This window comes from Leuresthes tenuis, unplaced genomic scaffold (assembly GCF_036924035.1).
Source record: "Leuresthes tenuis unplaced genomic scaffold, fLeuTen1.0.hap1 SCAF_4, whole genome shotgun sequence".
Classification (NCBI taxonomy): Eukaryota; Metazoa; Chordata; class Actinopteri; order Atheriniformes; family Atherinopsidae; genus Leuresthes; species Leuresthes tenuis.
This window is the reverse complement of record NW_027325358.1, coordinates 35,809,606-35,827,420: the sequence shown is the minus strand read 5'-3', so window position 1 is coordinate 35,827,420 and position 17,815 is coordinate 35,809,606. Positions and strand designations below refer to the sequence as shown.

At 39.9% G+C, this 17,815-nt stretch overlaps 1 protein-coding gene across 1 annotated transcript in view; it reads left to right on the top strand.

Moving 5' to 3' along the window:
• Window positions 1-16,779, top strand: part of hoga1 (4-hydroxy-2-oxoglutarate aldolase 1) — a 34,250-nt gene extending 17,471 nt beyond the window's left edge. Inside the window, exons 6-7 of the mRNA XM_072383634.1 lie at window positions 15,216-15,349; window positions 16,325-16,779. Of these exons, the coding sequence (XP_072239735.1) occupies window positions 15,216-15,349; window positions 16,325-16,474 (284 nt within the window). The 3' untranslated portion in view covers window positions 16,475-16,779. The remainder of the gene's footprint in view (window positions 1-15,215; window positions 15,350-16,324) is intronic.
• The last annotated feature ends 1,036 nt before the right edge of the window (window positions 16,780-17,815 follow it).

Sequence of the window (17,815 nt, the reverse complement as noted above, 5' to 3'; positions counted from 1 at the left end):
ACTTTCATTATCACGACTATACTATATTGGGTTAAACACTCTGTGTGTCAGGGCCTCGAGTACATAGGACACAGATGCAGGGTCGAGTTCAAAGTCAAGTTTATTTATACACAGCAGGTTGAGGAAATGCAGGCAGAGCAAACAAAGGGGCTGTGAAAATCCTGAGCACTCTCCTCAATAACTATGGTTGAGGCGAGTGCAGCTGTGAAAGTTATCAAACCAAAACCTCTCCATTCTAGGATTAAAACCAAAACAGGCTATGAAAAGATAGCAAAATAAACTTTCATGCTCTCCTAATGAGGCGGACCTAAACAAAAGACGCTCTCTCAATAACGGAGGCGCTATGAACTTAATTAACTGTGAGCACTCCTTTAACGGAGGCGTGATAGATCTTAAAGAACAAAACACAAATCGCTCCACCAGGTTTCTTTGAAACATTAAACCAAAATCTCTCAAAAAAAAAAAACCCAGAGGAACAGAAGCAGGCTATAGAACTTACCGTTGCATAAACTAGGTCTAAAGAATAAATTATCAAGAAACAAAGGATACGCTCTGCAGGAGGATCGCTTTACTGCAGGCTCAAGGATTCTGTGGATAACTGTGGAGCAAGACGCGAGCGTGAGGCTCATGATCGGAGGCAACACACTGGCACAAGGCAAGGGAGACGCAGACTATTTGAGCACATGAGGAGCCATGGGGAACAAGTGGAAACACTTTGGGAATCAGGGAAAATAATCAGACGCTTGACACAGGAGGAAGGGCAAGATACCTGAAACAAGAAGGAAGTTAATATTTCAAAATAAAACAGGAAATAACAAGAAAAGACATGAATCAAAGCATAGGCTGTGACACTGTGTGAGCCCCATCTATTAGCAGCTGGTTCATTTGTGTGTGTCAGTGTTCTGGGTGCCGTCCAAATTTTCAAACATGAGATACATCTTTGGACGTCTGATGGTCATTGGCTTTTGTTCAAGTAGACCGATGTGGTCAGCAATCAGAATTACTTGCCACGGAACATTGGTATTATGTGATGCCTTCTTTTCCCATATACTTTTACAGTATTGTTCAGTCCCAGCTCTGGGTGGGTTTGTTCTTATCAAATTACCCTGCATGCCACTGAGAGTACACTTTGGATGGTTTGGTGGAGAACATCTAATTCTCTAATGTACCTTCTCAGGTGAGTAGCAAAAGCTCTGAGTCCTTTTTTTTCCCACTTCCCACTGCTTCAAGTATGGACAGTTTGTTGTATTTCTTAGGAAAGTATTTCTTCATTTCACTTATCTGCCAATCTGGTAGGTGGAGCTAATCTTCAACCCTGTGATTTAATCTTCAATTAAATCTCAGTGGATGAATATTACACCCTGCTATATTCTAGAAAAAGGTAACCTACTAAATAGGTAAAAATTAAATTAAATTAAGTGTGTTCTGATTGGTGAGATTCCCAACCCTAATAAGACAGCATCAACCATTCTAGTTTGCTCTGGTGGAGTTTCATAAAAAGAAGAAAAATTAAATTCATTGTATGCATCAACCAAATGTAGGATGAGTACTCAACATTTTCCTTATGGTTTTTATTGAGATGACAGATGCTTAGCTGACATAAAGATTGACTGATGCAAGATTAGATCTGTGGTTGTTTTTTACATTGTTAGACTGTTTTCTATCTGAACATTATTTCTTTGTTAGTGGCTGCAAATTAATATAATAATAATTTCCTAATGACTGTGCTTGGTAAATAATAGTTATTAAAAGAAGAAAAAAAACAATGCTCAGAACCAGGGACTAAACCATTAAATGTGCAATGAATGCAACTACATCAGATCCTGGCATATTGTTTATGTGTAGCACAAGACAAGTCATATCATAAAACTTGAGCATCAAATGTGACTTCAGAGCTACTTGTAAATGGGGGAGGACTCTAGATTTTGATCACAATTTATGGGCGAGTGTCCTGACTTACAACTACCTCTGGAGTGAAACCGAAGTGAAAAAATGTCACAGTTCACAGGGGTACGTCAGCACTGCTAAATGGACACACGGGGCTAGGATTTTGAAGATTTAGAAAATTTCATATGTAGTGTATCTTTTCTCAAGTTGGTGAGACTAAAACCATATTGTTGTGAGGCAGCCTGGAAACAGATGATTACCCACCTCCAACATTCAGGTTTTTCTTCCCTTGTGTATGCCACCTGTACACAAGAGACAACCAGCAAGTTAATTGTCCCTTTTAACCAGGCTATTCTTAGATTTTTTTTTGTTAAATGGGGCTTTCTTTCAGTAAGAATGCAAGTTCTCTTTAATTTATCTTGGCCATCTTAGTTTGTCAGACGCATACAGTGTGCTGTCTGCCTATATGCAGAAAATAGTTCTGGAAATAGGCACCAGTATGATGCTCAGCAACCTAATGACTCATGTTCTCTTATAGCCAAATCTGTCAAACTCATACAGTCTCTGTTCTTTGATCCCTGACACATTCTCATCTCCATGACTATATACATAACATTCAAGCGATTGTGAGACTGACACAGGTAACGCAGAGCAAGGTAGCACAGAGTGATTGATATGATAATGTATCCATGCTGTGAGTGTGTGCCTAAGTTATGATAATTGAATATATCCCCTTAACAATCCACATGATGATCCTGTTGCAAGCAGATTTTTAATCTAGCAGTGTTTCAAGCTTTGATGGTAAAAGCAAGACTGCTGACACACAACTACACTCCACACTCAGAAATTTCTAGGATGTGCAGACTTCATCAGTTCAAGTTTGCTGAAAAGTCAGATGGAAGGTCTTACATTGAAGCATAATTATCTGACCTTTTTATAGTAATAAAATGTTCATGTTTCACCATTTAGGGTGATGTTCACATTTGAATTGGCATGGCAATTCTCATGAGTCAATATTTTATTTGCAATAGAAAATATAAAACCTATCAAATGTTGAAAGTGAGACATTTTACTATTTCATGAAATATATGATAGCATCTTAAAATTGATGGCTGCACCATGTCTCAAAAAAATTGGGTAAGGTCCATGTTTTCTACTGTGTAGTCATAAATATGGTAAACTTTTTTAACAACAGTTTTAAACATCTGGGAACTGAGGAGACCAGCTGCTTGACCTTTTGCAGAGGAATGTTGTCCCATTCTTGTCTGATAAAGGATTCTAGCTGCTCAAAAGTCCTGTTTTTTTTAATGATGTTTTTATATATTTTCCTTATTGTACTGTATCTTCTATCAGTAGTACCAAATATGGCCATTACTGCACTGGGCATATTTTAGGGTATATTTTAGCAAGTCTGGCTTTGGAGTAGTAGATGTGATGTAAGATCTTAAACTGTATTATGCTTAATCTGGCACATGAAGAGCTGTCATTCACTCTTAGTAAAGCGCTGTCCCAAATATCTTCTTCCAAGTCCGCTCCCAGCTCATCAACCCAAGCTGCCTTGATCTTTGCAAGAGTTGTATTTTTAAAAGAGGATATACAGTTATTTATTCTTGAAATAAGTCCTTTAAAGCTGAAGGTATTTTAAAACAGATCATTTAAACCAGAAGGTGATGGTAAATATGGAAAATTGGGGTCATGATGTTGAAGGAAGTGGCGGACTTGGAAATAACGAAACAGGCTAGACCAAGGGAGGCCAAATTTATGCGATGAGTCATCAAAGCTAGCAAAAATACTGTTTATATACATATCTTTAAATTTGTAAATGCCTTAGGTTTGCCAGAGAGCAAATTTGGAGTCTAATCTAGCTGGAAGGAAAAGATGATTATTGTGTATGGGACTTATATGGAGAAGATTATTGAACCCGAAGCTATGTCTAAGTTGAAACCATATTTTGAGGGTATTTATGACTACTGGATTGTTGATGTATTGAGAAGTAGAGATGGGAAGGCTGGAGGTGACCAGGGCTCTGAGAGAGGTTGAAGTGCAAGATGCAGCTTCAAAATGGCACCAGTCCGTATCAGGAGTGTGGAGCATGATTTTTTGAACATTTGAGGCCCAATAATAATGGCAAAGATTTGGGAGAGCGAGGCCACCCTGCATTTTAGGCCTCTGCAACAGTTCTAGCCGTATTCTAGGTTTCTACCCCTCCCATATAAATGAAGTGAAGACCTTATCAATAGATTTGAAGAAAGATTTAGGGAGATAAAGTGGAATACACTGAAACAGATAAACAAATTTAGGGAGTACATTCATTTTTATACAGTTCACTTTTCCTGTTTTCCCTTTGTTCAAGTCTGATTTGACTTTCTCAAATAGCAGACAGAAGTTTTCCTGGTAAAGCTTCTGCATGTCCCTTGTGATGTTAATGCCCAGATATCTAAAGCCATTTCTAGACATCTGGAACGGCAGAGCATTGTCCTGTATTTGAAGAGCCAAGTCATTAACAGGATAACATTCAATTTTACTAAAGTTCAATTTGTACCCAGAAAAAGCACCAAATCTTCTCAAAGCATGAATAAAATGGGGGGGTGCTTCAAACAGGGTCCGATACATACATTAATAAATCATCTGTGTACAGAGATACTCTATGCTCTTCCCCTCCCCCATGGATTCCACTTAATGAGGGTAATGATTTGAGTGCAATGGACAAGGTCTCTATGGCCAGGGCAAATAGCAGTGGGCTGATAGGACAGCCCTGACGGGTGCCTCTTGACAGCTGAAAATACTGAGAACGCTTACCATTTGTAATTACTGAGGCTTTGGGTGAGGTATATAAGAGTTTAATCCATGAAATTAAATTAGGACCATACCCAAATTTCTTTAAGCATGTAAATTAATATCCCCATTCTACCCTATCAAAGGCTCTCTCTGCATCTAGCGTGATTACCACCTCTGGGACTGTACTGGATGCAGGAGAGTGAATAATATTTAATAGCTGGCAGATATTTGTAAATGAATGACGCCCCAAAATAAAATCAGTGTGGTCAGCAGAAATCACGTCATATATTGTGGCTTCTAAACGTAAGGCAAGGGCCTTGGCCAAAATCTTCACGTCACAGTTTAAAAGGGAGATGGGTCGATAAGAGCCACATTCCTATTCTTTACCTGGCTTAAGCAAGAGGGTAATTGATGCTTCAGTCAGTGTCTGAGGAAGGGATTCATAAGACAATGAGTCATTAAACATATCAAGTAAGATTGTAGACAGTTTACTAGAGAACTTTTTTATAGAACTCTGCAGGGTACCCATCAGGGCCAGGCATCTTGCCATTCTGCATTGCCTTAATTGTATTAATGATTTCCATAGATTTTAGTGGGAGCTCAGTCTCAGTCTTGTGTGTTGTTTTTATAGAAGGAGCTTGGAGATCATTGAAAAAATGTTCCATGTCAGAGCTATCATTTGTTATCACTGACGTATACAGATTTGAGTAAAACGAGGTGAATGTTTCGTTAATTTCTTCTGGGTCAATAGTTAGTTCACCATCATCTTTTCGTATTTGTGGAATCTGTTGGGACATAGAACGGCACTTAAGTTGGTGTGCTGATAGCCATCCAGCTTTGTCGCCATGCTCATAGACATACCCCCGTGATTTTCATAGGAGACGTTATGTCTTTTCAGTTGATGACAAATTATATTGTGTTTAGAGGTCCAGCTTCTTTTTATGTAATTCAGGGGAGGGAGACGTGGAGTACTGAGAATCCACCATAGCTATTGCTTTAATGAGCTCCCCTTGTTTTGTTCTTTTCATTTTTACTTGTTTTAGCGGAATAAAGTTCTTTCTCATCAGAACTCTGGCTGCAGCATTTTGGATCAGCTGAAGGCTTTTCATTATGAGTCATATTGAGGGTTATATTCAAAGGACTTATAAGACGGTTTCAGTCGAAGGACTTGTTGCCATTGATGCTGTAACTCTGTCAACAAAATAATCAACCTGTATAGGAGCAAAGTCAAGGTTGATGCTTTCTGTTGTATTGGTCACGGCACTGAAGAAAGTAATACTGTAATTGAGTCTTGAAACTTGAATGCAGCATTCTGTGATAGACACATAGAGTACTTTAATGAAAGTTCCTTTCAGAAATTTGCAGAAATTGTGTGCAATTAAAAAACTCAAAGGGTATTAGAAAATGGTCAGATAAGACAGGGTTAAGAGGAAATTCTGTTAACTGTTCACTCTCAATGCCATAAGTCAGCACAAGATCAAGGTTATGATTAAGGCAGTGAGTAGGCCTGTGAACACTTTGAGAAAATCCAATTGAATCTAATATCGAAGTAAAGTCGATATTTAGGCTGTCATTTTCAAAATCTACATGAATATTAAAGTCACCCACTACACTCTAAAATAAAAAAAATCTAAATGAAAAGAATTCAGTGGTAACATGATCCTCCTGCTGCAGCCAGGTTTCTGTAAGACAAAATATGTCACTAAGCCGAGTGGACATAGTCATTATGTGGGTTTGGCTCTGCATCCTGGTCATAACCCTGGGTTGGATGGCTAATAAGTTTGTCCATATACACCTATACAGTATATCTATATATATCCCAGAGTGTAATAAATGCCATCTTTCCTAATCAAACCAGGTTCTCCCCAGAAAGATTTCCAATCATCTATGTAGCCCTTGTTGTTTGCTGGACACCATCTAGACAGCCAGTGGTTGAAGGATGACATCCGGCTGAACATGTCGCCACTGGTCAGATTTGGCAGGAGTCCAGAGAAAACTACAGAGTACAGCAATGTTATGACAAAGTTAAATATACATATACATGTTTTATATAACAATATTAGTGACTTTCATTTGAAAGTCACATCATTCTCCTTCTGGAAGTCATGTGTGAAAAGGCATTTTAACTATGGTCGATGGTGTCTCTAGTGCTTCCTTTCTGACTATGGAACTGCCAATTATCAGTGTGTTGCTATATTGGGAAAAGTGACTAGAAACGTGGACTGGTTGGTGATAAATCTTGGGCTTTATTTTGGGGCTATGCCTCATCGCCTCATCTCATCCCCCATCTGACCCACGGTCCTGGCTGCGCAGGATCCACTGGAGTCCAGATGCCAGCGTCACCCTAAATGTAATTGAAAGACCACCCACTAACCTGATGGGACTCCACACATGCAGCTGAGTGCTCTGTTGGTACTGGGAGTTGACTTTTAATGAGCCTTGCCCCAAACACGCTTTGTTTATTGCATGACAGAAGAGGGACATGCACTTTCTTGCGACACAAATTCTCATTGGCTGCTTTTGTAGCCTGTGGACATGACATGAAAGCTAGTCTAGAGTGAGGTGTCAATCAAAAGCAAAGAAAGCGGGCTATATTTTTTAAGTCTTATATCAACATCGTTACATGGAGAGTGTTAGGCATGTAACAGACTTATGAAAGAAAATAAATGAAAGATCAGGCACACCTGCCAGCGCATTGGCAAGGCAAGGCAAGGCAAGTTTATTTGTATAGCACAATTCAACAACAAGGTGATTCAAAGTGCTTCACAGAGACATTAAAACAGAAGAAATAAAAAGCATGATTTGAAATTTAAACAAAAGAAGGAAATAAGAACAATAGATAAAATCAGAAAAAAATGATATATATGAAAGATAAAATCAATAGTTAAAACATGATTCCGTTTTGAAACTCAAGCTTATTCAAATGCAGCTGAAAATAGGTGTGTCTTCAACCTGGACTTAAATACACTGAGTGTTTCAGCTGATCTGAGGCTTTCTGGGAGTTTGTTCCAGACATGTAGAGCATAGAAGCTGAATGCAGCTTCTCCATGTCTGGTTTTGACTCTGGGAACTGATAAAAAACTGGATCCAGATGACCTGAGGGGTCTGGAAGGTTCATAGTGGGTCAGGAGGTCACTGATGTATTTTGACATCCTTGACCATTCAGAGCTTTATAGACCAGCATCAGAACTTTAAAGTCTATCCTCTGATGGACAGGCAGCGTAAAGACTTCAGAGCTGGACTGATGTGGTCCACTTTTTTGGTCTTAGTGAGGACTCGAGCAGCTGAGTTCTGGATGAGCTGCAGTTGTCTAACTGACTTTTTAGGCAGACCTGTAAAGATGCTATTACAATAATCAAGCCTACTAAAGATGAATGCATGGACTAGTTTTTCCAGGTCCTGCTGAGACATCAGATCTTTTAGCCTTGATATATTCTTAAGGTGATAGTAGGCTGACTTTGTTATTGCCTTAATGTGTTTGTCCAAATTTAGGTCTGAGTCCATCACTACACCCAGATTTCTGGCCTGGTTGGTCGTTTTTAGATTTATAGATTGAAGCTCTGTGGTGACTTTCAATCGTTTATCTTTGGCTCCAAAGACAATTACCTCAGTTTTGTTTTTGTTTAGCTGGAGGAAGTTGTGGCACATCCAGTCATTAATCTCCTCAATGCATTTTACAAGGGCCTGTACAGGCCCTCTGTCTCCTGGTGACATTGTTATATACATCTGTGTGTCATCTGCATAGCTATGGTAGTTTATTTGGTTGTTTTTTATAATCTGTGCCAGTGGGAGCATGTAGATGTTAAACAGAAGAGGTCCCAGGATGGAACATTGGGGAACTCCACATGTGATTCTTGTCTGCTCAGATGTAAAGTTACTTATTGACACAAAGTACTTCCTGTTCTCTAAGTATGTTTTGAACCAATTTAGTACAGTTCCGGAAAGACCAGCCCAGTTCTCCAGTTGTTTGAGTAATATATTGTGGTCAACTGTATCAAAGGCAGCACTGAGATCCAGTAAAACTAAGACTGACATTTTTCCACTGTCTGTATTCAGACATATGTCATTAAACACTTTGGTCAGAGCAGTCTCAGTGCTGTGGTGCTGTCTAAAGCCTGACTGGAAGGTATCATAGCAGTTATTTTGTGTTAAAAAGTAATTAAGCTGTTGAAAAACCGCTTTTTCAATGATCTTACTTATAAATGGGAGATTTGAGATGGGCCTGTAGTTGTTCATTTGCGTCTTGTCAAGATTGTCCTTTTTCAGCAGAGGTTTAATTACAGCTGTTTTTAGTGGCTCTGGAAACACACCTGACGTTAAGGACAAGTTCACAATCAGTAACAGGTCTGACTCCAAAATCTTTGAGACCCCTTTGAAAGAACCTGTTGGTAGGATGTCTAAACAGCAAGAGGAGGAGTTCAGCTGACGTAAGATGCCCTCCAGGTCTTTACTGTTAATGTGTTGAAATAGTGTCATGGTGTTTAAACCGGTTTTCGGTGGACACAGTACATATGCTGAACCTGCTGCTGATGTACCAACTGCTTGTCTAATATTTTGGACTTTGTCTATGAAGAATTTGGCAAAGTCATTGCAGGCCATGGTGGAATGGAATTCATTTGCCACTGACACAGGAGGGTTTGTTAGCCTGTCAACTGTAGCAAATAAGGTCCGAGCATTATGACTGTTTTTGGTGATGATGTCAGAGAAGTAGGATTTCCTTGCATTCCTCAGTTGTAAATTATAAGAGTGAAGTTTCTCTTTATAGATGTCATAATGAACCTGGAGATTTGTTTTTCTCCATCTGCGCTCAGCTTTCCGACACTCTCTTTTCCCATTTTTCACCAGTGTGGAATTTCGCCATGGAGACTTCTTCCTTCCAGAGATAACCTTCACCTTAATGGGAGCAATAGTATCCATAACATTTAACATTTTAGTATTGAACCTACTGACAAGCTCGCTGACTGAACCCCCGGACAGGGCAGGTGTTAAAGAGAAAACCTGGTTAAAGATCTTACTACTGTTTTCAGTTATACACCGTTTTGAGATCACTGCTGTTGAGACATTTGTGTGCACTGAAATCGTACTCTCAAAGAAAACACAGGAATGGTCAGACAGGCCCACATCAGACACAGTAATCTTTGAAATGCTTAGACCCTTGGAGATCACTAAGTCTAGAGTGTGCCCCCTATTGTGCGTGGGCTCTGTTATATGCTGAGTCAGCCCAAAGTTGTCCAGAGTGTTACTCAGGTCTTTAGTCCCTCTGTCCTGAGGATTGTCCATATGGATGTTAAAATCACCAACAATAATTATACAGTCAAAATCAACACAGATCATAGACAGCAGTTCACTGAGGTCTTCAGAAAAATCTGCACAGTATTTCGGGGGCCTGTAAATATTCAGAAACAGGACTCTGGGTGAGGCCTTCAGCTGTATAGCCATATATTCAAAGGACTGAAAACTTCCAGGAGATAACTGCTTACATTGAAAGGATTCATTGAATAAGACTGCGACCCCTCCTCCTCTCCTGCTCACTCTGGCCTCGCTGATAAAACTGTAACCAGGAGGGGTTGACTCAATAAGAACAGCAGCACTGTTATTTTGTTCCAACCAAGTTTCAGTTAAAAACATAAAATCCAGGGTGTGCTCAGTGATAAAATCATTAATTAAGAATGTTTTCCCAGCTAAAGACCTAACATTTAATAAAGCCAACTTAAGTGTTTTATAGGTATTATTTGCCCCCTTGTGTTTGGGTGCAGTCTGTGGCACACAAGGTATGTTTACTTTATTTAAAGATCTTTTTTAGTGCAACTCTCTGTGTTTTGACTGGGTCACATTTCTCCTTCTGTCACCTAAAAGTACAGAAATTTTAAAATCTTCTAATAAACAGGGTCCCAGCTTGTTCTGGGAAAAGTCACGACTGTCAGAATCCACACAGCTTGGACCCCTCACACATCACACATCAGACTGCGGAGACAGTACATGGTGGCAGTGTGAAGGGACAGAAGGGGGTGGGGCTGGGCTCCGTCGCTTCGGCTGCTCTAGTAGGGGCGGGGCTCGGCGGGGAACCTTTGGCCGCTTTGGTTGGGGGTTTATGGGGGATAAAAAGGGATTGGGCTGGGGGGTAGATCTAAGCCCAGCATTGACCCGCTCCATCATCTCCTCAGTGAATTTCAGGTGAGGGGAGGAGGAGGGAGAAAGGGAGGGTGAGGAGCACAATGACCTGTCAGGGGTTTGGGGGGCTGGGGAAGGTCCTGGTCCTGGTCCTGGTCCCTGGTCCTGGTCATTAGTGCTGTTGAGAGGGTTTGGGGCAAATAAAGACCTCTCTTCTTGCCTCTGATGTCTCTCCTTTCCAAAGTTCCTCTTGGGTGGGGGCAGATGGAGTTCCTCCTCAAGGTTTCTGCTGGGATTTGTTTGTTCCTCTCTCTGAGATAACTCCTTGTTTATCTCAGCCTTGGCCCCGAGCACAGATGGATGACGTATGAAATAAAACATGTTGGAGGTGAACAGTTTCACCCCTGACTTGTTAAAATTAAATTCATTTGCCTTAAAAAGATGCCTGCGTTCCCAAAAAATGTTAAAATTATTCATAAAATGCACTGAGTGGTCAGCACATGCCAATAAAAGCCATTTATTCAGTGCCAGCAACCTGCTGAATCTTTCCTCTCCTCCTCGGACTGGTGGTACAGGTCCACTGATGAATACAGCTGCATTCAGCGAGCTCACTGTGTTTAATAATCCAATGAAGTCCCGTTTCAGAACCTCGGATTGTTGCTTGGACACATCGTTTGACCCTGTATGTAGAACGATGTTTGTCACAGTTGGATATTCATGTGCAATTCCAAGAATTCTCTCCTTTAGATCGTTAACCATATCCAGAGGAAAGCAGAGGACTTTAGTGTTCTTACCGCACATCCTTTGAACATCATTTACGGCAGAGTCACCCACAATCAGAGTTTGAGGCCCAGCCTTTAGCTTTCCCTGTGGCCTTTTACTTTCCAACAGGTTTTCAGTCCTTGCCTTGCTGCTTTGGGATGGATGGTCGTCCAATAGAGATCCAGAGTCCTTCGATAGTGGAGCAAATCTGTTCTGAAGTTTCACACTCGGTTGTTGTGGAGGTTTGTTGTTAACCTTCCCATTCACAGATGTCCAGTCCTGTTTCCTCCCATGTACAGGGGTAGAAGAGCTCCTCTGCCTCGTAGGGAGTGAAGGCCAGTCAGTTTCTCGTCCTCCCACTTTCAGGAGACATGATTTACTCTTTGGTTTTGCACCGAGACAGTTCCAGGGAGGATTATTATTAGCTGATTTATTATAATGCACAGAGTCTACTTTCTTGGTTGTGTTATCTGTGCTCCTTAGCTGTGTGTTAGCTTGCTCATCTCCGCTGTTTTGAATCAATGGCAAGGTTGTTTCATTTCCACATAATCCATTTACCTCCACATTTACTTCTAAGCGATGAATTTTTGTCTCCAGTACTGCAATCTTCTGCAGGAGGCTGTAGTAGTCATCTGTGGAGAAGGGAGGCATCTTGTTGCTAGTTAGCCTAACGGTTAGCACCTTTCCAGGCTATTTAGCTTTAGCTGAGTGCTAGGTGCCCGGACACTGTAAATCAGGCTTCAGCTGTGTGTAGGCCACGCACACGGAGTTGCTGGCTCGTCAGATAAGTTGTAAAAAGAATAAAAAATTATTAAAAATTATTTTGAAAGTCTTGGTTCACTTAAAAGAAAAAGAAAAGAATTATATCCAAGACTTGTGGAAAGAAATAGAATGATTTAACAGCAAATTAAGCAGTAAGCAGCAGGAGGAAGCGGAGACGCGTCTGCACTCTTTAGAAGCAGGAAGTAAAGAGTGGAAATCTGTGGGAATTTATTGAAGAAATCTTTACTGAACTGGACTTAAAAAAAACCCAAAAAAACTGATAAATGTTGTTGATTAACCAGGAAAACGTTTTAGGCTTTTTGCCTCAATAATGACTTTTTTTCATTTTGATTGCTGTTGTCATTGAATACACCTCCTGTGGTCAGCATATTGTGAAATTCTATGCATGAATTGAATCATAAAAGCCTCAGCTCTCCAGCAGTATATTGCATGTCTACATACTTACACGTTACTTGTGTACACTGAATCTGAAGAAAACAGACTATTGATGAGCCAGAAGAATTTTAAATGTAAATGGATCTTCCTCATTTGCTTTCGGATTCTTTGAATGTTAAAACAGAGTAAATTCTGAAGATGGTCAGGGAGGAACTGATTAACTGATAAAAAGTATTTTTAAAAAAGTTTTATCAGAGCCAGAGAGCAACTTAAATCCAGTTATTCAGGTTCATGCTAATACATCCTGTGCTGTAACGGGAAACGAGCTGCACATGAGTCATTGGTGAACTACAGACTGTCAACAGGTCTCAGTGCTAATTTGAGCTGCATCTGGCAGACTGCTTTTATAATCATTGAAATGGCTGCACTTTTGTTCATAGAGCAGCGCAGAATCAGGATGTCACGTGATTAGTGCAATTTCGACCACATGTAAATTTTCCCACATTTAATGGTAAATGGACTGTACTTGCATAGCGTTTTTCTAGTCAAGCTGACCACTCAAAGTGCTTTAACTCTACACGCCACATTCACTCACACAGCACATCTTAGTCCACATCTTAGAGACCCAGCTCTTTAGAGCATCTCCTACCCTAGCCCTTACCCTGTACTCTCCCCCCCAACCCCCCCCCCCCCCCCCCCCCCCCCCCCACTGCACTTTCTTTTTCTGTACTTCCCTCTATGCCTGCACTCTATTTCTACACAGTGGTTTTCTTTCTGTCTAGCTGATTGTTAGCTTTGATGTTAGCTGTAATGTTATATCCTCATTTGTAAGTCGCCTGGATAAAAGTGTCTGCTAAATGCATAAACATAAACATTATGTTTTTTTTTGTTACTCATCTTGTAAGTAGAGGAGAGACTGCACAAAAAAGCCAGCACTCTTTGAAGACTTGGTGCGACACTTTTCCCCGAAGGCAGGTCCAAATCATTGGGATCAACTGAAAGCATTATGTGAAAACAAGCCCTTGACATTGGAATTATCTGAACTTTTCAGATTGGTACTGTTGAGCCAGAGCAACGAAAGACAAACTTGTTCTCACCTTAGCTGTGCTCTAATTCAGGGGCTGCATGTTTAGAAGGATGCAGACGGTACTTTAGGCACCCAGCACTTTTCCTTGGGGACACGGGCCCTAAGCTCTCAGAGCAAAACTGAAGGCAAATCTCTTTTAAAAAAAGACGTGGACACAAGCACTACAAATACATTCATCTGAAATCACAACACAGAGATCTGTAACATAGATGTATGGTAGTTTTGTCAGATTATGCCACGATGTTAAATTGTGTTATTATTTCATTAGAGCAGAGCAGCAGTCCAAATTGCTCCAATTATAGCCACTGGTTGATACTTAGTCTTAAAGAGCTACTTTTCATTTATTATTGTAGACTTGTTTCACCATCTGAACACAGAAACAAATAAGTTTGTCAATGAGAGAAGCAATTATTGGTAATTCAGCTGTACTAGTATTCAGTATATGTGAGCACACAGAGTTGGAAAGCAACAGCTCACAGGTATTACAGGAAATGCAGCAGTCTGTTTTACAAAAGTTGGATTTTAAACATTTTAAAATTCTATACACAATGACATGTCATACTGTTAATAACCTGCTACTTGGCAAAATGTTTTTCTATCTATCTCTGAAATATACATGCAAGAAAAAATGGCATCATGAAGCCATGCAGCCCACTGATCTGACAGGAAAAAAGTTTGTTTTTGCATTGACAGCTGAAATGGAAAAAGAGTAATGGATGGCTTTATGTAAAAACAATAAACTTCATGGCTGACAAATAATCAGCAAAAGACATCTCTCCACCCCTCTCGTTTGAACACTGACTTCTCCTCACAGATTTTACATTTTTAAACAACTCATACTAAATGTATGTTCAGAGAAATAAAAAATTTAAATATGGATTGTGAGGACAATTGCTTCAATATATTGGAGATTTGTTGTCTTTGTTGTAATAATCTTTTGGTTTTGGATCCTTCATTACAAAGAAACCCAAAGATATTGAAAGACGGCAGGTTCATATTTTTCTGTAAAAGGTTATTTGATGGTCCTCAACAATTTCGGAAACTTTAATTGATCATTGAGACTGTGGGAGAATACTATTAAATTTATACTTTCGTAAAGTCCTGTTTAAGATAAATGAAATTAAAAGCTGTGATGGACTGGCGACCTGTCCAGGGTGTACCCCGCCTTTCGCCCGTTGACTGTTGGGATAGGCTCCAGCCCCCCCACTACCTGACCACGGATTGACTGTATAGAAAATGGATAGATGGATGGAAATTAAAAGCTAAAAATGTTTCAACTTGAAAGGTTAAACTGGGTCATTGTAAAATATTTGTCAGCTTAAAGAGAGAAAAACAAATGCTGCTAAATTAAAATATCTGTATATATAGTATATATGAATATAAACATCTAGTATATTTAAATTGATTCTTGAGTGTTGTTGTGTGTGTCTAGGTGCTGTAGGTGGTGTGTGCGCGCTGGCTAATGTGCTGGGTCAGGAGCTCTGTGAGCTGGAGCGTCTGTGTATGTCCGGGCGTTGGGAGGAAGCCAGAGTCCTGCAGCAGCGGCTCATTGAGCCCAATGCAGCTGTGAGTTCCGTCGGCTGCACACTTTTATCCATCACGCCATGAAACAGCCACACTTGAGACACCAACGGGAGGGTTGATCACTTCATAAAGTTAAAACTGTTCAGGAGCCTGAAATGCTTGTGATGTTAAAACTTGGGCCATAGCAATCCTGATTTTCTTTTGTATGGTACACATAATTTGATTTTGAACCAAAAAAAACTTAGCTGTTCTCTGTGAAATATATAACATCTTATACAAACAGAAGAAAGGCCATCTGCCACTGAAAATTAGATCTACGAATGAAACTGGGTTGAAGTCTTTTAGACTGAAAAGAAAGTCTGTCATAATCTCCACTTGTACTTAAGTTAGACATTGCCTAAATAAGTTTACTACAGGCAGCAGTATATGACATCTATATATATATATATGTGTATATATGTGTCTATGTATATGACAGTCTCCAGCACCATCTCCCGTGACCCTGACTTGGTGAGTATAGAAAAAGAATGGATCTGTTAGTGATATACTGCATAAAACTAAAAAACTATATGAAAGAGAAGAGGCTGCTTCATGGTTTGGTAGCTAGAGTTCAAACTTTCCTCAGTTTTAGAAACAGTAAGTAAATACAAAAAATGACAGTTTTGTTTAAGTTATGGGGTTTTGGTGTTGATCTCCAAGTTAAATTCACAAAGGTAACATCAGTGCGTGTGAATGAATTGGTGCTTAGTGTGCCTTAGGCTCAAAACATATTCATTAAGGTCACTGCTGTACCAGCACAGCAGCACACACACACACACACACACACACACACACACACTGCATTGGGGAGATCCATCTTCACTCCACTGTGAAGTCACATGGGGTGCAGATGTTGTTCAGCAGGTAAATACTAATCACAAATGTGTCTGAATTTTAACTTCATTATTCCTGCTGCTGAGAGCCAACGATGCACTTAATATTGGGGGGTGGATATTGATTGAAGCTTTTTGTTGCTAGGTGACCAGAAAGTTGGGAGTTCCTGCCCTCAAGCAGGTGATGGAATGGTTTGGTTTCCATGGCGGTGCCTGTCGATCACCTCTTCAGCCGCTCACAGAGGCAGAGATTCAGCAGCTGAGACGGGACTTCTCCAGCAATGGATGGATGTGAGGGGACCCACGCTGAGTGTGTGTGTGTGTGTGTGGCTTGTTAGGTAGAGTACCTCTTAACCGTTCTCCCTGTCAAAAGCCCTTCTATTTGAATTAACTGGCCAGGAAATTTCATTCACATCTTTTAAGTGTTTTAGGCTGACCAACAATCCAATATTAAAAACGCTACAGAGATAGAATTTTGTTCCTTATTTGTGTATATTAAGATTTACAATAAAAACTGTAGAATCTGAAAAAAATCCTTATTTTCTATTGATTTTTTGTGCTTACAATTAGTTTACTTTACATGAAATGACTGTTAAATCTTTGAATTCTTCCTCATGCTGTTGCTACTAAAAAAAGTAGTTACAAAAAGAGAAGTTACACTATATACTCTATGCTATGCTTATTTCAGCAATAAAATTGCATTTTACAGAAGTAATAATTGTTTTGCCTTAATTTCAAGTGTGAGGAAAAAAGACAATTCAATTCAATTTTATTTATATAGCGCCAGATTACAACAATTGTCATCTCAAGGCACTTAAGTAATATAGTCCAATTCAAGCCAATTGGAATTCAATTCATTGTAATCATAATCCGATTAATTCATATAGAGCCAATTCAAAAAATTAATATCCTAGCTAAGGAAACCAACAGATTGCACCGAAACTTGTCTTCAGTCCAATCTCCCGTCCTGAGCGTGCCTGAGGCGACTGTGGAAAGGAACGACTCCCTTTTAACAGGAAGAAACCTCTGGCAGAACCAGAACCAGGAAGGGTGGCCATCCGCCTCGACCAGCTGGGGTTTGAGAAGACAGAAAAGACTGCAGGTTTGGGAGCGAAGTCTATCTTACAATGAGATATTTAAGATATGATGGAGCTCGGTCATTAAGAGCTTTATATATGAGGAGAAGAATCTTAAATTGTATTCTGACTTTAACAGGGAGCCAATGAAGAGAAGCTAAAACTGGAGAAACATGATCTCTCCTGTTAGTTCTCATCAGAACTCTGGCTGCAGCATTTTGGATCAGCTGGAGGCTTTTCAGAGAATATGTGGGACAGCCCAATAATAAGGAATTACAGTAGTCCAATCCTGAAGTAACAAATGCATGAACTAGTTTCTCTGCATCACCCTGAGACAGGATGTTCCTGATTCTAGCAATATTACGAAGGTGAAAGAAGGCAGTCCTAGAAACCAGTTTTATATGTGCGTCAAATGATAAATTCTGGTCAAAAATAACTCCAAGGTTCCTCGCTGTAGAACTAGAAGCCAAAGAAATACCATCTAGAGTAACTATATAACTAGACAATTTCTCCCTGAAGCGCTCAGGTCCAAAGAGAACAACTTCAGTTTTGTCTGAATT